This window comes from Onychomys torridus, chromosome 5 (assembly GCF_903995425.1).
Source record: "Onychomys torridus chromosome 5, mOncTor1.1, whole genome shotgun sequence".
NCBI classification, from domain to species: domain Eukaryota; kingdom Metazoa; phylum Chordata; class Mammalia; order Rodentia; family Cricetidae; genus Onychomys; species Onychomys torridus.
Genome location: NC_050447.1, coordinates 10376233 through 10398403, shown reverse-complemented (window position 1 = coordinate 10398403; position 22171 = coordinate 10376233). Strand labels below are relative to the sequence as shown.

General features: G+C 46.8%; 1 protein-coding gene across 1 annotated transcript; it reads right to left on the bottom strand.

Annotated features, from left to right (window-relative positions):
• Positions 1-5666: 5666 nt before the first annotated feature.
• On the bottom strand, positions 5667-12424 carry LOC118583869 (the record flags this gene model as incomplete). The annotated part of the gene is given in 4 exon segments (XM_036187596.1): positions 5667-7490; positions 7492-10047; positions 10369-10704; positions 12380-12424. Coding segments are annotated over 4 exon segments (4761 nt in total), but the record flags the coding sequence as incomplete, so codon positions are not given.
• Positions 12425-22171: the final 9747 nt, after the last annotated feature.

Below are 22171 nucleotides of genomic sequence, written 5' to 3'. Positions count from 1 at the left end.
CCATGGCTGTAGCTGAGAGAAAAATAAAAAATTAAAATAACAAATCTGGATCAGACTCCAATCTCGGGCATCCCCAAAGAGTGGAGAGAGATCTAAGAATCAGCTCAAGTTACCCATCCTCTTTGTCAAGGGATGGGAAGGGCTGCAGCTATGCTGCAGTTGGTCCACAGTGGACTCAAGATAACATTTATCCCCTCATCAGGAGTGAAAATAGGCCTGCCATTGTCAGCACAGCCCGAGGACAACCCCTGGGGTGTCTGTCGCAAAGAATATAGCTCAGACTACAGCCGAGAGAATGGTGGACTCACTCACTGTGGTGATGAATCATGGCAGTAGCAGTAGTGGTAGCTGTGTGGGAGTCCAGTAGAGTTGAGGGACGCGCTCACGGTCTCGCAGTCTTGCTATCTCCCTGAATGGGGCAGGAGGCGGCAAGTAGCAAGGTTACAGCAGGTCCTTGATGGTCTATCTGAGTCTGAATGGCACCAAATGTTGGTTAAGTGGCGGTGCTCGTGGCTGGCCCCCACCCACAGCAGCCATGCCAACAGAAGAGAGTGCTGGAAGAGTCACAAGCCATGGTTACCTTTCTTGAGCTTTATTGAGAGAGAGAGAGAGAGAAAGAGAGAGAGAGAGAGAGACCAAGAGACAGAGAGACCATGTGGAGGGAAGACAATACAGGAGAGAGTGCAGAAAGAATGGACATAGAGAGAGCAAGCCTGCTTTTTAGACTGGGACACTGTCCCAGGCTGGTGACATAATTAAGGACATAATCCTTACACCTGCCCCATTGCTAATTGGGGTCTCTCCTGCTCTGCTGCTGTATCAGATGGATAGAGAGTCCCAAGTTAAATCATAGTAAAAAGACTCTTTGCTTTTGCATTGGATTTGGTCTCTTGGTGGTCTTTGAGGGACTCTGGATATGACACATAGAGCAACCAACAGCCTTGATGTAGCAGTAACACCCACACTATCACCATTGTTCACCATGTTGGAGTGAGGGACTGTGGATCAAAAAACAGAGACAAGAGACAGCGGGTCATTTGCCTCAGCAGGATGCCGAATGTCGTTTATTGAAGGAGGGAGGAAACCTTAAATACAGACTTACTGCACAATGGAGGAACCCTGGAGGGCAGAAGTTCACTATTGATGTTCTACATTCTTGCATCTAGGCTGTTTATACCAAACACAGGATACAGGAACAAAGAGCCTCCAATGAGCTTTCAGGAAGAAGGAAACTGGCAGGGAATTAGCATAGGGAGGACATCTGGTCAAGGTGAGCAAGCAAGGCAACAGTTACCCAAAATGGGGGGCCAGGGCCCTACACCTTGACAATAACCTGGGTTGTTTGGAGGTTTCCATGGAACCCCTTTGGCCACAGCTCAGTTAGCAGTACCAGTCCTGGTACTGGAAGCTTCATTTAGTGATGAGATGTCTAGATGGGGCTCTATCTCTCTTGTTATTTGGCGATTTCACTTAGATCTGCTTCATATTGAAAGGGAAAAATCAGTAGCCATCTTGAGAGACACTTCCTTCTCCCCTCCTCCAAAGGTATTTGCTGACCAGCAGTTTTGGAAGTGAACAGAAGTTGAACTTATAAGGCGGAGACAATAAATCTATGTATCCTGGACTTGGCAAAACAAGACATGGGGAGTAATGGGCTCAACTGACCAGAAGTTGACCTCAGAGGAGAGCAGGACTGCAACAATAGATCCGAATGTGTCAACAAAAGCAGGATACAGGGAGTAAAAATGTATGTCTCTATAGATACCCTGAATGTTAGCAATTAGTAACCTTATGCTGACCTCACCCCTAGCTCCCTTGTCCAATCCCAAGCTGCATGTAAACTTTTCCTATATAAACCCCTTAAAGTAAATGCTCTGGGCCGTTCTCCTCAACTGCTGTGTTGAATGCTGGACTGTGGACCAAGCTTGCTTGTTTTGTTAATAAAAACCTCTGTGCTTGCATCAGATAATAGCTCTGTGGTGGTCTTGCTTGGGGGTCTTGTGACCTGGGCACAGCAATGTATGTATATAGTTTAGGAAGCTTCTGTTGTATTATGTTTCCTTATAAATTCTCACATGGCCTTTAGTTTTAGCTGCCTCTTCCATATTCCTTCCTCTACCCCTCTTCCCTTCCTCTCCCTGTTTGATCCTTTTGTTACAGTGGCCCCTATCCATCCATAACTATGTATTCTATTTTCCTTCCCTAGGGAGATCAATCCCCCTGTCCCCAGACCCTTCTTCTCTTCCTAACCTCTGTGGTTATAAAGACCATAGCTTGTTTATCAATGACTTAACAGCTGACATCCACATAAAAGTTCCTACACACCATATTTGTCTTTCTGCAACTGAGTGACCTCACTCAGGATGATTTTTTTCTTGTTCCATCCATTTACCTGAGAATTTCATTCTTTCTTGTTTTTTTTGTTTTTTGTTTTTTGAGACAGAGTTTCTCTGTGTAGTTTTGGTGTCTGTCCTGGATCTCACTCTGTAGACCAGGCTGGCCTCAAACTCACAGAGATCCGCCTGCCTTTGTCTCCTGAATGCTGGGATTAAAGGCGTGTGCCACCACCGCCCAGCAATTTCATTATTTTAATGGCTGAGTAATATTCTGTTGTATAAAATGTATCATATTTTCTTTATTCATTCATTTGTTGATAGACCTCTAGGTTGTTTCCAATTTCTGGGTATGAATAGAGCAGCTATGAACACTGTTCAGCAGGTGTCTCTGTAGTAGGATGTAGAGTCCTTTGAGTATAGGTGGATCTTGAGGTATTGAACATTCCCAGTTTCCTGAAGAGCACTCACAGAATTCCTAGTGATGGTACAAGTTTGCACTCCCACCAGCAATGGAGGAGTGCTCTTCTTACTCCACATCCTTACCACCATGAGCTGTCATTTGTTTTATTGATCTTGGCCATTCTGATTGGTGTGAGATGAAATTTCAAAATATTTTTGATTTACATTTCCATGATGACTAAGGATGTTGAACATTTCTTTAAGAGTCATTTGAGTTTCCTCTTCTGAGAATTCTCTGCTTAGTTCTGTACCCTGTTTTTAAATTGGGTTCCTTGTTTTCTTGATGTCCAGTTTTTTGGTTGTTTTTTTTTTTTTTTTTTTTTGAGTTGTTTATATATTTTAGATATTAGCCCTATATTGGATGTGAAGTTGGTAAAAAGTCTTTTCCAATTCTGTCACCTTGTCTGAATGGTAGTTTCAGTTAGGGTCAGCGTACAAAACAGAGAGCTTCACTCCGATATCAGGTCACAAATGAAGCTTTATTTTAGCACGAGCTCGTGGGGCACCAGTGCAAGGAGTAGCTGGTGACCCCGAGTTTAAGGCTCACAGGCCTTTTATGAGACAGTTCTACCAGGGCAGGGGAGTGGGGTCACCCAGAGTGTAGACACCTAGACGCCAGATGTCTGGGTAGGTAAACGAATTCCAAGCTTATCTAGCAAGGGGTTATTTGGCAAGCATTCTTCTCAAGCAATTTATCTTGCAAACACAACCCCAGGGGTTATTTGGCAAGCATCCTGTTAGCACAGCATGGTGGGCTAACTTTTCTGATATGGGACGTGGGGGCAGAGTGCAATATTTCCCACTGAATCTGCAATTAGCAGAGCTAGTGGGGGGGCCTTGTTTCCCTTACAATGGCCTTTCATTCCACCCTTTCTCTTGTGCCGGCCTTTAATCCTAAAGGTCACTGCCAGATACCGGCTGGTATCGTTGTCTCAGGACCATCATCTTAACCCCTTTTACCTGGGATCGTACGAAAGCCGAGATTCGATTGAGGATAAATGGTCCAATCATGAGGATAAGAATTAATACAACAAGTGGTCCTGTGAGGGCTGACAATAATGTAGTTAGCCATGGGGATTGATTATACCATCCCTCAAGCCAGCTTTGAGTGCCTCATAAGTTCTTTTCTCTGGCATCTAATCTTTCTCTAAGTTTAGTCATCGATTCCCTTACCACACCTGTATGATCCGTGTAGAAGCAACAGTTTTCCTTCAGGGCAGCGCACAGACCACCTTCCTTTAAGAACAGTAAGTCCAGTCCTCATCTATTTTGCAGGACCACTTCCGATAACGAAGTTAAAGACTTCTCTAGGGCTATAATGGAGGTCTCAATTGCTCTCAGGTCTTGTTGGACTGCTGCCACTTCTAGGATCCCCAACTGCCTAGGGCCTTCAATTAATGCTGCTGCTCTGGTTCCTACCCCGGCTAGCGCTCCTGCTCCTAGCAACATGGCTAGGGTGACACTGACAGGTTCTCTGGGGAACCGAGTCCTGCCCGCAAAATGCTCCTCGAACTCTTCAGCTGGGTAATAGACTAGCCTTGGATAGACTCGGACAAGGATGCAAAAGTCTCGGGACTGGTTGAAATTAGCAACCGAGACACATGGGGTGAGTCCTGTGTTGCATGCCCAGTAAAGACCAGGGGCTGGGACAAGGAAAAGAGACTGATCTGTGGAGGTGATGCTTTCTGTTTGGGTGCAGAGATTTCTCTCTGAAGCAGTGGGGTGTCCCAGACAAGTTCCCAAGCCAGTCACTTCAGGTAAAGTTAACATGTGTTTTGTCCCCCAATTACAGCTAGTCGAGGTATTGTAAGTGAATTTTTCATCTATAGCCATTCCCTCATAGTAAGGGGGGCTAGCTTGAAGACAGAGCCAACAGGACTTAGTGAGATTGGGGTAGGTCGAATTTAAAGCCTGGTATCCTCCTCTTATTAAGTCCACGAGTCTCTCTCCTGACCCCGGGGATGAGAGATTCACTGGAGGGTCTGGGATATCCTGTGGCGAGGGGTGGACCTCGGGTTGGAGGGTCTGGGACGTAGGGGTGTGAGGTTGGACCGTTTGTTGATAGACCTTAGGTGGGAATCCCTTTTGGTCCATAAGGACTGTGTTTGGGCCAACAGCTGTGCGTGTTAGCATACTATCCTTATTTAACCTTATCTTAAAGAGGAGCCCGAAATCATCTCCATGGGCATAGAATCTCAGACCCCAGGTTCGGCCCCTATACCAGTCGGCTAAGGATGTGGACTTTTTCCCTTCAGTGGTGAAAGTTATGTTTAGCACATTGCATAAAGGGGTGCTCTGGCATCCAATGACATGTCTACCCTACGATTCAAGGTTCCCAGGGGGACAGGGATTGTGGGGGCCAAAAGGGCAGCTAGCTGGTTCAGGATGAGTGATATTTCGGCCTACCCAGATCCAATCCCAACTAGAGCTAGGTTTCCAGTATGTGGTTCCAGTGGTTTTGCACCCCCAAGCCTTACAGTATAGGGATTCTGGTCCCCTGCACCTATGAATCCCCCCTCTTTTTCTACCATCTCGGGGGCATACATAGAAAGGTAAATAGTTAAGGAGACACCTCCTCAGGGGGTGGCACATCCCTGAATCCTTCCCCTGGTCAGCAAATCATTAAACATTCCCCCTCTAACTGTTAGGGGAAGGACGCTACCAGGTTCCTGTTCCGGTAGGTCCCAGGTATCTAGTCCGGCTACCAATTGGCAGATGTCTGGTTGGAGAGTTGGCCACCAAGCTCCCAACGGGTGGCTTGAGCTAGACACTGTCCATACCACATTTCCCGTCCCAGATATCATTTGCCAAGTTTGTGGTTGTGGCCGGTGGGGGTTTGTCTGGCTGGCTTCTGCACCTAATGCAGAGCTTGAGGGGATGCTCAGTCCGCTCCACAGTCCAGTCCAGATCAGCCTCCAGGTCAGGGACAGGGGCAGGTTTGAGATGGGAGCCATGAATCCAGGCAGCAATCCCGTCCACCTTGACTGCCGTCGGGGTGGTCAGCAGGACTTGGTATGGTCCCTTCCACCGGGGTTCCAAAGTCTGATGCTGGTGTCTGCGGATGTATACGAAGTCCCCCACGTGGAACTGATGGGCAGCGCTGTCCCCGCCGGGTTGGTACGCCGCGGACAGCTGCTTCCACAGTGTATGTTGGACAGATGCTAAAGCTTGCAGCCTGTCAGACAGAGGGGAAGGCATGATTTCTCCTTGCTGGATGGTTAGGTTCTTAACTGGGGGTGCACACCCAAAGAGCAGTTCAAAGGGGGTAAGACCCATGAAGGAAGGGGTATTTCTAGCTCTAAAGAGGGCATACGGTAGGAGCATCGTCCAATCTCTAGAGCCAGTCTCCATGGTCAATTTGGTTAAGGTCTCCTTAATGGTCCTGTTGGTTCATTCTACCTGTCCAGAGCTCTGGGGTCTGTATGCACAATGCAGCTTCCAATCCATCCCCAGTATTTTTGTCAGTCCCTGACTTACCTGGGCCATGAATGCTGGGCCATTATCTGACCCAATTACCTGAGGCAGTCCAAATCTTGGGAAGATTTCTTCCAGGATTTTTTTAGTGACTATTGCTGCAGTCTCCTTTTTGGTGGGGTAGGCTTCTACCCATCCTGTAAAGGTATCTACAAACACTAGCAGGTACTTTAGGCCATACTTAGCTGGCTTTACCTCAGTGAAGTCTACTTCCCAATGCTGGCCAGGGCGGGTTCCTCATAGTCTTTTTCCGGGGACCAGTTTCCCAGGATATGCATTTACCTGCTGGCAGGCCCGGCAAGCAGCTACCACCTTCTCTGCCATTTGTTTCTTCTCAGATGGGGAGAGAGTCTTATCTTCTGTAGTCAGCTGGATCAATTTTCTGCTGCCCAGATGGGTTAATTTGTGGATCCTTTCCAGAGTGTCTTTCAGAAGTTCTGGGGGTGGAGCCTCTTTAGGAGCTGGATCCTCCAGAGTTGAGGCGTGAATGGCCAGGCTCCTTGGATCCCAGAGGGCAGCCTCCTTTGCCTCTTGATTGGCCTTCCTGTTTCCCGAGGCCACTGGGGAGTCCCCTTTTTGGTGCCCAGGGCAGTGTATGATGGCCAGCTCTCGGGGCAACATTACAGCCTCCAATAGGGCCTCAATTTTTCTTTTATTTTTAATTTCTCTTCTGGCCGATGTTAGTAGCCCCCTTTTTCGATATATTGCCCCATGCACATGCGCTGTTGTGAACGCATACCGGCTGTCAGTATAGATTGTGGCCCGTTTCCCTGCAGCCATGGTGAGAGCTCGCGTGAGCGCGGTCAATTCTGCTTTCTGGGCTGAAGTTCCTTCCGGGAGGCTACTAGGACAAATTACCTGATTTTTGTCCACTACGGCTGTTCCCGCTTTCCTCTGCCCCTCACTCAGGAAGCTGCTGCCATCCGTATACCATATCAGATCAGAATGGGCTACAGGCTGGTCTGTTAGGTCCTTTCGGACCCCGGTCTTTTCAACTAGGATGGCCTCACAGTTATGGGCTAATTCATTCTCATCCTCCTCCGAGGAGATTGGAAGGAGAGTGGCCGGATTTAAAAGGGACGGGGGCCCAAATGTGATGTGGTCTCGGTCTAGTAGCGTTGTCTGGTAATAGGTGGCCCGGGCATTGCTCAGCCATCTTTCGGGTGGCTGGCGAACAATGCTCTCCAGCGCATGGGGAGCAATGATGGTCAGGTGCTGCCCCCAGAGTCAATTTGTCCGCGTCTCTCACCAGAGTAGCCGCTGCTGCCACTGCCTGTAGGCAAGTGGGCCACCCTCTAGCCACTGGGTCGAGTAGTTTGGATAAGTAGGCGACGGGCCTTTTCCAAGGTCCGAGAGCTTGCACTAGTACACCAACCGCCACCCCCTTTTTCTCGTGGAGATACAGAGTGAAGGGCTTACTCACATCAGGAAGGGCGTGGGCAGGTGCCGACAGGAGTGCCTTCTTCAGCGTCTCAAACGCTGTCTGGTGTTCCTTTTGCCAGACAAAGGAGTTCTTTTCCTTGAGTAAGGGGGAGAACGGCTCAGTTATGGCGGCGAATCCTGGGATCCATAGGTGACAGAACCCTGCCGCACCTAGGAACTCCCGCAGTTGACGGCGATCCAATGGGGCAGGGATGTTGGCCACCGTTTTCTTTCGGGCGTCTGTCAGCCATCTTTTCCCTCCTTCAAGAGAGTAGCCGAGAAAGGCGACTCGGTTCTGGCAAATTTGTGCCTTCTTGGCGGATGCTCTATATCCCAATTTTGCCAAGGTACCCAGTAGTTTCTCTGTCCCCCGCCTATAGGCATCTCGGTTGTTAGTAGCCAGTAGGAGGTCATCAATGTATTGGAGGAGAGTGACCTCGGGGGTTGTCTCTCGGAACTCCCGGAGGTCCCGATGCAAGGCCTCATCAAAGATGGTTGGAGAGTTCTTGAATCCCTGTGGGATCCTGGTCCAAGTTAACTGCCCCATTCTTCCCTTCTCGGGGTCTGACCATTCAAAGGCAAAAAGTTTCTGAGAGTCCAGGTGAAGGGGCAGGCAAAAGAAAGCATCCTTCAGGTCTAGAACTGTGTACCAATTTCGTTCTGGGGGCAGTGTACTTAGAAGGTTGTAGGGGTTGGGCACTGTGGGGTGTATGTCCATTACTCGAGTGTTTACTTCCCATAGGTCTTGGATGGGTCTATAATCATTAGTTCCCAGCTTCCTTACTGGCAGGAGCAGAGTATTCCAATCTGATTGGCATGGTCTTAGTATGCCAAGTTCTAGGAATTGTTCTATGTGGGGTTTGATGCCCTCTCTGGCCTCTCGGCTGAGGGGGTATTGTCTTACCTGAGCCGGAACTGCTGTGGGTTTTAAGGTGACCACAACGGGTGGCTGTTCTACTGCCAGTCCAGGTGCCCCCATCTCTGCCCAAGCCTCCAGGAACCTGCGGATCCATTCTTCATTTCCCAATCCTATGGGGACCATGGTCAGTTGGGCCGCGGGGATGATGGTCCCATACAGCCGATATTCCTCTGTTCCTGGGAGTTCTAGAGTGAGGAGGCGGAGGTCCCTGACCATGGGATGGGCAAACTTTAATTCAGGTCCTTGGGCGGTGAAAGTTATTTGGGCTCCTAATTTTGTCAGGAGATCCCTCCCCAGGAGAGGCGCGGGAAAGTCAGGGAGGACCAGAAAAGAATGTTGCACAGTACCTTTCCCCAAGTTGACTGTTCTCTGAGTGGTCCAGGGTCTCTCTCTACTCCCATTGGCCCCTTGGACTAGAGACTTGCGGGAAGATAGTGGCCCGAGTGGTTGTTGTATTGCTGAAAAGACTGCTCCCGTATCTACTTCAAAGTCGACTGGGGTCCCCTCCACTTCAAAGGTTACCTCAGGGAGGGGTTCTGAACCCTGAATTCCTCAGTCCTCAAGGGCCAAGACTGACCGGCCTCGTCCTCTCTGTTTTTTGGGGCACTCTCGGGCCCAATGACCCTCTTCCTTGCAGGATGCACATTGGTTGGGCTTTAAAGGCGGGCGACCTCCTTTGCCTCGAGGCCCTGAGTTGTCTTTCACTGCCACTGCCAGGATCTGTGATAAATTTCGATTTTGCCGCTTCTCTCTTTGTCTTTCCTTTTCTTCACTCTCTTTTTCTAACCTGGCTTCTTTTTCCTCTGCAGTTTCTCTTTTATAATAAACCTTTTCTGCTTCCTTGACTAAATCTCTCAAACTCAGTCCCTGCAAACCATCTAATCTCTGTAACTTGCATCTTATGTCTGCAGCTGACTGTCCTATAAAGGCCATTGCTACTGCCCTCTTCTGTTCTTCAGACTGTGGATCGAAAGGCGTATACCTCCTGTATGCTTCCATGAGCCTTTCAAGGAAGGCAGAGGGGGTTTCGTCAGGCCCTTGGAGAACCTCACCTACCTTAGCCAAATTAGTGGGCCTTCTGGCCGCTGCACGGAGACCCGCCATTAGAGTCTGGCGATAGAGGGACAGATGCTCCCTACCTTCCGGGGTATTTGGGTCCCAGGTTGGTCGTCTTAGTGGGAAGCGCTCATCAATCAGGGTGGGGAGTTGAGTCGGTCGCCCATCTGGCCCGGGGACTAGTTTCCTGGCTTCCAGGAGAATGTGCTCTCTCTCTTCCGTAGTGAAGAGGATCCCCAGGAGCTGCTGGCAATCATCCCAAGTAGGTTGGTGAGAATACATGATGGAATCTAAGAGACCTGTTAATCTGGAGGGGTCCTCAGAAAATGGAGGGTTATTATTTTTCCAGTTATATAAATCAGAGGAGGAAAAGGGCCAGTATTGGAGAGCGGGCATGTCACCCCCGGCCCCATCATCGACCGTTCCCCCAATGGGGCGCAAAGGCAGTGTGATAGCCAGGGGTGCCTCATCCGTGGGCCTTGCTCTCCTCTGGTGGGTTCCCTGTGCTGGACCCGACAGAGAGACCAAGACAGACTCGGGCCCAATCTCTGCCGGAGGTCATGGTTCGGGCCGATAGGGAGGCGGTCGTGGCAGTGGTGGGCAGTCTAAGGCAAATGAAATGAGGTCATTCTGGGATTCAGGTAAGGGGGGTTGAGGAGGGGATGCAGTCGGTAATGGAGTCGATTGGGAAGGTTTTGTCGCGAGAATCAGAGCAGAAGTGAGTGAAGGTGCTATAGGAGCAGTCAGGAAGGGTCGGACCCACTTAGGAGGGTCAGTCACTAGATCCTCCCATACCCAAATGTAGGCCTGCTGGTCCGGGTGTCCGTGCGAACCTGGAATGAAAATCTTTTGTTTGACTGCTCTGATTATATTAAGATCAAAAGTACCATCTACCGGCCACCCGACTCCGAAGGTGGGCCATTCAGATGAACAGAAAGTCTGCCACTTTCCCTTCCTCACCTGAACCGCCAGGTTCAACGCACGGTCCGTCACTGCCGACCAATGAGAGAGGGTTAGGGACAAAGGGGTGGAGGCAGACTAGGCAGCCGACTATCCCATTCCAAACAAGTAGAAACCGACACAAAAGGACACAAAGATAGAGACACAACACACAAACAAGACAAGCTGGCAAAATGGTAGGGAAAATGAAGCCAAAAGATTGTCTATTGGCCCAGGCCGTCTGAAAAATCTCCTAGACAAAAGGGAATCAGACGGGGCCCCTGTCTCAGGGTCCCCACACTCCAGAGCGTCCTCCAGAGCTGTAGCCTGTGGGTTCAGGACACGTCTGTCCCCCACCGTCCAAGGGTCCTCATGGGCCGCTTGAACACCTGCTTCCCTGCCGACTCACCACCATCCTTACCAATCTCGGTGGGACCTCCAAATGTTAGGGTCGGTGTACAAAACAGAGAGCTTCACTCCGATATCGGGTCACAAATGAAGCTTTATTTTAGCACGAGCTTGTGGGGCACCAGCGCGAGGAGTAGCTGGTGACCCCGAGTTTAAGGCTCACAGGCCTTTTATGAGGCAGTTCTACCAGGGCAGGGGAGTGGGGTCACCAAGAGTGTAGACACCTAGACGCCAGATGTCTCCACGGTCTTTCTCAGAGTCTGGGTAGGTAAACGAATTCCAAGCTTATCTAGCAAGGGGTTATTTGGCAAGCATTCTTCTCAAGCAATTTATCTTGCAAACACAACCCCAGGGGTTATTTGGCAAGCATTCTTCTCAAGCAATTTATCTTGCAAACACAACCCCAGGGGTTATTTGGCAAGCATTCTTCTCAAGCAATTTATCTTGAAAACACAACCCCAGGGGTTAATTGGCAAGCATCCTGTTAGCACAGCATGGTGGGATAACTTTTCTGATATGGGGCGTGGGGGCAGAGTGCAGTATTTCCCACTGAATCTGCAATTAGCAGAGCTAGTAGGGGGGGGGGCTTGTTTCCCTTACAATGGCCTTTCAGTTTCCTTTGCTGTTCAGAAGATTTTCAGTTTCATGAGATCCCATTTATTAATTCTTGTTCTTAGTGACTGCTGTACAATACTTAAAAAAAGTAAAAACTAATTTATGGAAGCAAGGAATCAATTCTAACCTGTGGGCTGACTTTGAGAAGCATTTGAAGCACCAATACTTACATGATGACCATCTGGTATTAAAGGTGTGCACCACCACTGCCTGGCACCTCTTTAATTTTGTTAATGTGATTTCCATGTATAAAATAATGTTTTATAATTTTAAGACTGTATTTTGAAGAAGTGTGTAGAGATTCTAACCTGCTGTCCTTAACTGTTCAGCTCTTCTGTTTGCATCTCTGTAGGTTAGCCTCCAGGTTTCTCTCCCACAAGGAGAAGGCAGGTGGTCAACAGGGACCAGTACGATAGTCCTTTATTCAGGCTCACACTTAACAGATACTTAATGAGCTTTTTTTGTACCAGGCCCTTGAGAACAGCAGGTCAATTCAAGATATCTGGGTTGAGCCTCAGGCCTAGAGTGGAGGAAGAAGGCTGGGTGGCTGGATCCCCACAGTGTTATCCTAATTCCCTCAGGAGTTAGGAGTTTACAACTCAACCCTGTCATATGGTAAAGTCTGAAGAAGAAAGACTCAATTAGAGTCACAGTTCAGGGACCTTGGTCTACTGTCAGCTGCCTCCATTGCTTCTGGGCCTGTGGCAGAGCAGAGGCACCACAGCAGGGAGAACCAGGAGAAGCTGCTCACCGTGTAGTTGTGGAAGCAGACAGCAAGACAAGTGGGATGGGACATCGTCAGCGCCTCACCCCAGTGGCTCAATTGTCCCAGTCAGGCCCCTATCCTAATACTGCTTTCAAGTTTAGTACCCTAATGGCCTAATCTAATGATGAAGTCAGAGCCCTCATGATTTGATCACTGTTTATTGATTGGATCTGTCAGCTGTGGACCAAGCCTTCAGCACATGAGCCTTTCAGGGGAGATACTATATACAAACCATTACAACATGGATCAAAAACAGAACTCTTGTTAAGATTATGACTATAACATCTTCATATCAGATACTGAGACTCAGAGAAAGTAGTGGTGTAGAAGTGAGTTGTCATTTTGCTTGCTTTCCCTAAACCTTCTTCTACATGTTTTAACACTTACTATTTATTTTTATGTGCATGTGCACATGTGCTCCTGTGTGTGTGTGCATGCGCACGCACACACACATGCATGTGGCACATGTGTGGAGGACAGAGTAAAACTTTTGGAAGTTGGGCTGGAGAGATGGCTCAGCAGTTAAGAGCACTGGCTGTTCTTCCAGAAGTCCTGAGTTCAATTTCCAGCATCCACATGGTGGCTCACAACCATCCGTAATGAGATCTGGTGCCCTCTTCTGGCCTGCATGCAGACATGCAGGCAGAACACTGTATACATAATAAATATGTAAATCTTAAAAACAAACAAACAAACAAAACAACCTTTTGGAAATCACTTCTCCCACTATGTGGGTCTCTCAGGATTGAACTCAGATCATCTGGCTTGATGGCTGTGTCTCAGGCTTGGCCTGCATTTCTTTTAAGGACAATATTTCACCCCATTTGGTCTCCTCCTAATGGAGACTGGTGAATAACTCATTGTAAGTGTGGGAAATGCCTCAGCCCCACCCCCTCACTTCACAGAGGACTGGCCACTCTCCTTGGCCTTTGCTCTGACCCCTTAGACTCTCTCAGCTGCCCTCTGTGGCCTTGTCTCCACATTCTCTCTCCTCTCACACCCATGGGCCCTCAGCCCTCCTCTTAAGGGATTTTATACCTGTTGTGGTTTGGATGTAAAGTTGCTTCCTCAGGCTCATGTGTTTGAACCCTTGGTCTCCAGCTGTGGTGCTGTTTTGGACCATTATGCAACCGTTAAGAGGTGGGTCCTGGCTGGAAAAGGCTCAGGATCACTAGGGCTGGATCTGGAGTTTTCATAGTCCAGCCCTGCTCTCTGTTCACTCTCCAAAGATATAATGGGATCAGCTGCCTCCCTTCTCACCATGATGGGCTTCCCCTTGAACTGAAAGCTGAAATCAACTCTTATTCTCATAAGTTGTTTCTTATCAGGTGTGTGGTCATAGCAGAGGGGAAAGTAATGGGTATAAGTCCTGACACCAACATTTTGTCTCTCTGGCATGCTTGCTGAACACCGCCCAAGTCAGTGGTTCTCAGCCTTCCCAATGCTACAGCCCTTCAGTACAGCTCCTCCTGTTGTGGTGACCCCCAACCATAACATCATTTCATAGCTACTTCATAACTGTAATTTTGCTATTGTTATGAATCATGATGTAAATATCTGACATGCAGGATATTTGTGGAGACCACAGGTATCCTAAGGTAGTGATGTTATCTGGTCTTAGGGATAAGGAAACACTTGACTAATTGGAGAGCAGTAATTTTGAGAGAGAGTTTTAACTTTATTTTTTTAAAGTGCTGGTTTAAATCATGGCAAGTAAGTGCTTTAGACATTCACGTCACTCTGTCAGTAATGTTTCCATTGCCATCGTTTGGTCACAGGCTATGCCTTTCCCAGGGGAAAGCACTGAGTAATGGTAATAGTTACAAGTGCTGGAGCTGAAGTCCTTGGGAGCAAATACTGCTTCAGCTAGCTGTGGCAACTAATGTTGGGAAGTTACTCAGCCCTTCCAAACATCAGTTCCCCCATCCAGCTGACAACAAATTGCATGGCATGCTGTACTACCAGCATCTTCTAGTCCCTCTCCAGTACAAGTGGGAAGTAAGCCCTTCAGTGGGGTCAGCTGGAGGCAATGAGGGTTCTGGTTACACAGCACCCTCTGGCAACAGCCAAGTCACTTGAATCTTTTCCTGTCTTTGAGATTTGTTTGGTGAGAGCTTGTTGAAAAGGATGTGATAGCTGTGCCCAAAACCCACTGTAGAAGCTGCATGAAGCCCCCAAAGTGATGAGCCCATCTTAGGAGGGATGACATACTCATTTCACTTACAGTGTCTGTTCATTCGGACCAGACCGCTGTGCTTTCTTATATTAACAGCTATTAATGCCTACGATTAGATCAACAGATTATGCCAATGTTTGAGAGAGGTACTTTATTCTGCATTTTTCATTTGGTATGCTTACAGAATGAGAGGAAATTCCTTAATAAATAAACTTTTTTTTTTTGTCCTGAATACCACTTCCGTGTAGCAACATACTATTGTATGTATAATAGCATGGGTTCCCACACTGTTATAAAGCAACTCCATTGCTGGTGGAGTTCTGAGATCCAGGAGCTGGTTAGCTGGCCATTCCCTTGTGGGGCTCTCGGGTGGCTGGAGTCCTGGCTAAAGTCATCTGAAGCTATATGGGCCTCCATGATGGCCTATATACGGCCAGGATTGGATGCTGTTGTTGCCTGATTGTTGAGCTGTCAATCAGAGCCCCCAAACATGGCCTTTTCAGGACAATGGCCTCTGGCAAGTTCTTTCTTCTTGTTTATGAGTTTCACCCAGAGCAAGTCCATGGGAGGAAGTAATCCAAACCTGTTCAGATTCAAAGGGGGAAGGAATATAAGCTTGAGAGGATTCCAAAGAATTTACTGTCCATTTACTTAGTTGGTCCTCTAGACATGCTGAAAAGGATGTTTACATCCTTCCAAATTCAGAATACACTCAGCTTCTTCAAACATCCTCCCTTTGAAGTCTCTGCCAGTATGATGTCATGTGCAGGCTCAAGAAGTGGGGTCATGGGTGCAGACCCACAGGCATACACAGTCCTTCTGGCTCTGTCCAGAAGAATGCCAGTCTGTCTACCAGAGGCTATGTGAGTTAGGGAAACAGATTTGTGCTCCACCCCCACGTACAATGGTCACCAGGGAAGGACAGTGGCAATGTGTAAGTAAGGTCATTTCTCTTACAGTGGCTGGCCAGTGGGAGCCACAGTGGAAGAATCGTTAGACCCTAAGGCATTTCAGCATCAATCTTGCAGAGGAAGTCAGGGACTTTATTCCTCTGACCTTCTTCCCTACATAGGACGGAAACAAACATAAAACCCCAAACCCTACAAACCTTTTTGACAACTCTTCAGCTAAGATACTCTATAAGAAATGTCAAAACCATGTTTTTGACTACAAAGATACACAAATCACCGTGTATCGGTAAGGTCATTTAAGAAGCAGAAAATGTCACTAAGGATATAATAAATTATGGAGCAGTAAGTGATTTTTCTGTGTGAAGGAGAAACCTATTTTGAATCGGTTTCATCACTAGAGGTCACTAGTGTACCATCTCAAGGAGACTAATGAGCCGCCTTCTCTAAATTCTGCTAACTGGGGCCCCCACGTGGAAGTCATAGGATCTGCCATTTGTGGGTTTATCTTCTCATAGTCGTCAGAAACGTACATCATCAGGAAGTGCTACTGGTTGGCACTCTAGGTGCCGTTCCAAGAATGCGCTATGATGTGTGGGGAGCCGCCACCTCAGAGTCACTACCGTTGGAGCCCTCTGCCTCTGCCAGTGTGATGAGAAGCAGTGAGGTATTTGGTAGAAAGCAGTTTGAACTCTGAGGTGAAAAGACGCTATGGCCACCGAGTGCTGTCCTTTCATGGCAAACACATCTATCTCTTCTGTCAACACAGAAGAGTGAGGACCCCAGGACAGACAGCCAGAGTTTACGGACCTGCATCTAGGCACGGTGCTGGGCACTGGAGCGCCATTTGTGGACAGAACGCGGTTGCTGCCCTCAAGGAATACAAGAAATCAAATGCAGGGCATTTCCGCTCAGCTCCAGTGGGTACTCAGCAAGCCTTTCCCTCCTGTTCATTGTTCCTCTTCCCTGCCAACACACAGTACAAAACCAGGATTCTGTTTCTGTAGTCAAACCCTCACAGCACAGCAAAGGCCAACAAGCTTCTTTTAAGACAGGGTCTTGAGATTTGGTCTATGCGGGTCCTGAATCTGCGTCTCCCCAGCCCTGGGATTACGGCACGTGTCTGCCTGAGGCCGGGGCTGTCATTCTCTAATGTGATACTAAGGGGACATTAGAGGTCTTTCACACCATAAAGATATGAAATGTTAAAATGCTGATTGGATGGTGGCCTTTGAGGTCTGTTAGGAAATATCTATTAACATTTATTTTGGCACAAAACTCTTTGGATGGAAAGACAGTGTGCCAAAGAAATGAACAGCAGGAACAAAAAGACCCACGCAGATGTCCTTTGACATCTGTGAATGAATGAAGGAGCTCCAGTGAATGAATGTGTGTCCTGGAAATGGGCTAAGATCTTCCCGGTGAGCTTGTTTGTAATCTACATCATGTTGTTACAGGAAAACCCAGAGTTCATGGCTGTTGTCAGGATGAATCAGAGACACACCTGGTTCTGCGTAAACGTCAGGAATGATTTTTCCTATAGCTTAAGGTCCCTTGAACTGACTTAAACTAGTTGCCACTGGCTATTAGACCAGCCTTGGCCTCCTAGTGGCTTTCCAGAACCTTTTGCCTTTGTTGGGACAAGCAGAGGGGGCCTGGCCCTGCTTCCCTATGACCAATGTAGTTATCCGAGAAATTATCAATTTAGTCAGTTTTGCTTTATTTTAAAGCAAATCACATGTAGGTTTTTCTTTACTTCCCTCCACCCCATGAGTGTGTATGTGTGTGTATGTATGTGTGTGTGTGTATGTATGTGTGTGTGTGTGTGTGTGTGTGTGTGTTGTTGTTGTTGTTGCATGTGCACATGTGTTGGTAGAGGCCACAGGTCAACCTTGGGAGTCATTCCTCAGGATGCCTATCCTATCTGGTGTTTTTGAGACAGGGTCTCTCGCTGGCTGGGACTCAGCAGTTCAGTTAGACTGACCAGCAAACCCAGGAGACTTGGTCATCTTCACCTCCCTGAAAAGGGAATTAAAATCGGCACCATGGTGAATGATCACCTGAGCTCTCTCCCCAGCCCTCGTTCTTACGAGGAACTGTGGAGAAGTTAGGTTAAACTGTGAAAAAGAAAGGTCTGGTGTAAGCCACAAAATGCCCCATTTGTACTGCAGACATTCCTCAAGTGTTCTGACTTCTGCTGAGACTTTTTCAGCCTCCAGCTAGTGGACTTTTCTTCCCTTTTGAACCTGAAGGAACCCACCCGGGCTTTCTGAGACATTTGGAGATATTTCCCTAGAGATATTTATATAGTGGGGTGGAGAGGTGGGGAGCAGGAATTTGCCACAGAAGTGAAGACAACTTGGGTAGGAGGTTCCTGAGAGAGCTGCTGCCATGGACCCTGGGGAGGGGGTCACTGTATTTTCTGTGGCCATGCCAAGAATATGAGCCACTTTCCTGGATTGGATGGACTGTGTTTTTGGAGTGGCCAGGTAATACCGCCCTGGCCCAGAAAAAGCTTGCTTCGCTTTCTCTAGAAGCAATAGATATCCAATGTCAGTGCTCTGCCCCTGCACCACAGCATGGTGCATATGTAGACACTATTGCAGCTTCCCCACACCCTGAGACTCGGGGGAAAGCGACACAGAATGAAGTTTATGCAGGGGTGGGTGTGAGTGGAGGAGGCTGAGACTCTGACCCAGGCATCTCACCACCTGTCAGCATCCATAAAACAAGACATGCACCAGCTTGCAAGTGCTTTAAGATCCCAGATCCTGACAGAAAACGAGGAAAGCCCCCAAACGGACCCCTTTTATCATAAAGGGTTACTGGGATAACAGACAGCTACCAGAATTAGGGCAATTTGAAGAAAACCATGTAGCATTTTAGAGCTTTGCTGCCCTCTGGGGACCATTCTGTTACAAAATTGTAACCCTGGCTTCTCTGTCCTCTTCAAAGCATCGCTTCCTACGTTTTATTTGTTTTTTGAGACAAGGTTTCTCTGTGCAGCTTTGGCCTTCCTGGAACTCCTTCGCTCCATAGACCAGGCTAGCCTCAAACTCAGAGATTCCCCCGCTTTTGCCTCCCTAGTGCTGGGATTAAAGGCGTATGCCACCACCACCTGGCCATAGTTTATACTTACTACAAAACAGAAATTTGCTGGGCGGTGGTGGCACACGCCTATAATCTCAACACTCGGGAGGCAGGGGCAGGTGGATCTCTGTGAGTTCCAGGCCAGCCTGATCTACAACGTGAGTTCCAGGAAAGGCGCAAAGCTACACAGAGAAACCCTGTCTGGAAAAACCAAAACAAAACAAAAACCCAGAAATTTATTTTTTCCTTTTTTTTTTTCTTTAGAGACAAGGTTTCTCTTTGTAGCCCTGACTATGCTACAATTCACTATGTAGACCAGGCTAGCCTCAAACTCACAGAGATCTAACTGCCTCTGCCTCCTGAGTGCTTGGATTAAAGGTGTGCGCCACCAACAAAACAAAACAGAACAGCCAGAATTTTCTTAATGCTACTATATTCAAATGATTAATCTTGACTTTAAAGCCAGATTATTTCTATAAAACTCAGTGGAATGTGTTACTCTCCTGAAATGATTCATGATGTATATTGATGTGCATGTGTAATTGTGAGAAGGACTGAGTCATGAAATTGTGAACAGTGGAAGATAACCTGCTAAAAAAAATATACTCAGGCTTCCAGGCTGGCCTGGACCCTACTCCATAGCCCAGGCTGGCCCAGACCCTACTCCATAGCCCAGGCTGGCCCAGAACCTATTCTATAGCCCAGGCTGGCCTTGAACTTGGAGCCAGTTTCTTGCCTGTGCCTCCCTCTGTGGAATTATAGGGATACAACACCATAGCAGTTTTGTTGCACTTTTTATTAGGTTTTTCCAAATTATTTGCATACCTACATTGACACTTTTGCAATAATAGCCTTTGAAATAATTAATGAATTTGGCTTTTCCTAAGCAGCCACATCTGCAAATGAAGGTCTAATTATGTGTAACATGAATTTCTAATAGGTCTTTTAATAAAAAACCCGAACCAGAAATTGGGGTAAATGCTGAAAGATCAGACAGACAAAGGAACAAGCCACAGACACCTCTTCCCTCTAGGACTCCTTATCCTGAAAAGCCTCTAGCTGAATGAGCTTCCTCAGCCAAAAAGCCTTCTAGCTCTGTCTCCTCAGGCCTTATATACCTTACTCTGCCCATCATTTAATCCCTGGGATTAAAGGCGTGTGTGCTTCACAGTACTGGGATTAAAAGTGTGTGCCACCACTGCCTGGCTCTGTTTCTCTCCTAGACTGAGTCAATCTCATGTAGTCCAGGGTGGCTTTGAACTCACAGAGATCCAGACAGATCTCTGCCTCCCGAGTGCTAGGATTAAAGGTGTATACCACCACTGCTTGGCCTCTGTGTTTAATCTAGTGGCTTGCTCTGTCCTCTGATCTTTAGGCAAATTTTATTAGTGTACACCATATATCACCACAATTATGTTATTTTTATATTTTACATTATAAAGAAACATGTTGTGTTTCTTATACCAATAGAGGTATAAACTAATTTGGAAGAAAATCTGATTAGAAAACACTTGTGAGGAAAAATCAACATAACTATATATTATTTTCTTTTTTCCCCCACTAAAGTTCAAAGTTTAATGCCAGGTAGATCTTGAAATCTTTAATTCTTTGAAAAGCTCTCTAAAAAAATACAGTGGCAACCATCATACTTGCCCTGAAAAATAAATGAAAAAAAATCATCAAATTAGCCAAACCCAAGAGAAGTACACATAACTAACTTAATTTACCAACCGGCAATATGGCTCACTGCTAAGCATAGTACTCTATTCCAGAATATACTATTAAGTCTGGTTTTGAAACCAAGTTTCAGCAAGCAGTATACAGTCTTCAGTCACTGAATTCAAGACAGTGCTCACTCTCCTGTGAATTTACTAACCTTGCAAGAGAAAAAAAGAATTAGCAAAAAAGAAAACGTGAGTTCTTATTGAGAAACGAGATGAAGCATGGGTTGGGAACTCATGAGTTTAAAGTATCAGAGGACACACCTGGCTGCACTTAAAAGCACCAAAATGCCACCCTCTAGCATATTCCACCTTAAAACGTCCAGCGTGGTTAGGATCCCTCTACTTATGGCAAGTCTTTGTGTGCATTGTAAGAATGTATCAGGCTAGAAGGTCAAGGTGATTTTTTTAAAATTAATTATTTTTTAAAAAAATATTAATTTATTATGTATACAGAGTTCTGCCTGCATAAAGGGGGTGACAGATCTCCTTATAGATGGTTGTGAGTCACCATGTGGTTGCTGAGACTTGAACTCAGGAGCCATCCTCTGAGCCATCCCCCAGCCCCTTAATTATTTTTGTATATGACTATTTTGCTTGAATGTATGCATGTACACCACCTGCATGAAATGCCCATGGAGGACAGGAGCTAGTATTGGAGCCCCTGAAGCTGGAATCATGGGTACTTGTGAACCTCCATGTGGGTGCTGGGAACTGAACCTGGGTCCTCTGCAAGAGAAGCCAGTGCTCCTTACTGCTCAGCCAGCTCTTTAGCCCGATGACAATGGTCTTGGAACTTCTGGACTTGATTTGGAATAATTTCTTTCTCATATAACACATGACCGGGTAACAGCTGTGTTTTGGGCTTTCCATTGTGAACTCAGCTGTATGTTAAATGACAGAATCAAACATTTTCAAATTTGTGAGCTTTCATTTCCATCTTCCCATTAGTATGTTTCCAAAGAGCTAATATTTTAGTTTTTGTCAAGTTAATTTTTTATATTTTTTATGACTTAAAAAGTATTTGCCGATACAAAGCTAATAAAGATTTCTCTGTCTTCTTCTGTCCTTTCATTTTAGACTATGTCCATTTTGAATTGACACTTTGTGTATGCTGTGAGGTCGGAGTTAAGGCTTATCCCCCAATATTCATATCTAGTTGTTCAACACTGCTGTTGAAGACACGTCTCTCTTGATGAAACTCCTTTGGTACCACTGTGAAAATCAGTTGGCTATATGAGTCAATGTGTGGCCTTCTTCTTGACCCTGTCCTGTTTTGTTTATCTGTGTGACCATCTTTATACCAGCATATTGATCCTAATGGTTTAGCTTAAAAATAAGCATTGAAGTAATGTAAGGTATGCCCTCTGCTATCTTCACCAAACTGTTTTGTCCACTCTAGATCCTTAGTACTTCATGGACTTGCAGAGTTTACAGCTTTAGACCTTAATCTCCTAGAATGCATGGCAAGAACCCCAGGGGTTCCGGCTGTCTACCTGCAGGATTTCCAGATCATTTCTCAAGGCCTTTTGTGTCTGCTCTGCTTTGTATCTTCCATGTCAGCTCTTAGAGGAAGGCTGGTCTTTCCTGTTTCCTGGGAGAGTCTGGATAAAATTGAATTTTATTAAAATATTTGGAAAATGTTACCACAGATCCTCCTGGATCTGGGATATCCTTTGTGGGAACAGATAATTGAGAATTTGAAATAGAGACAGAGGCTCTGGATGTCATCTGTTCCTGTGAGCTTTTGTGTTGCATTTTCTTTCAAAGAACTGTCAGTTTTATCCAAGTTCTGCACCCTGCTGCTAAGACTGACATAGCATATCACCTTTAACATCTACTGGCCCAACGGTGAGACCCTGGCTTTCATCCCTGATGTTGT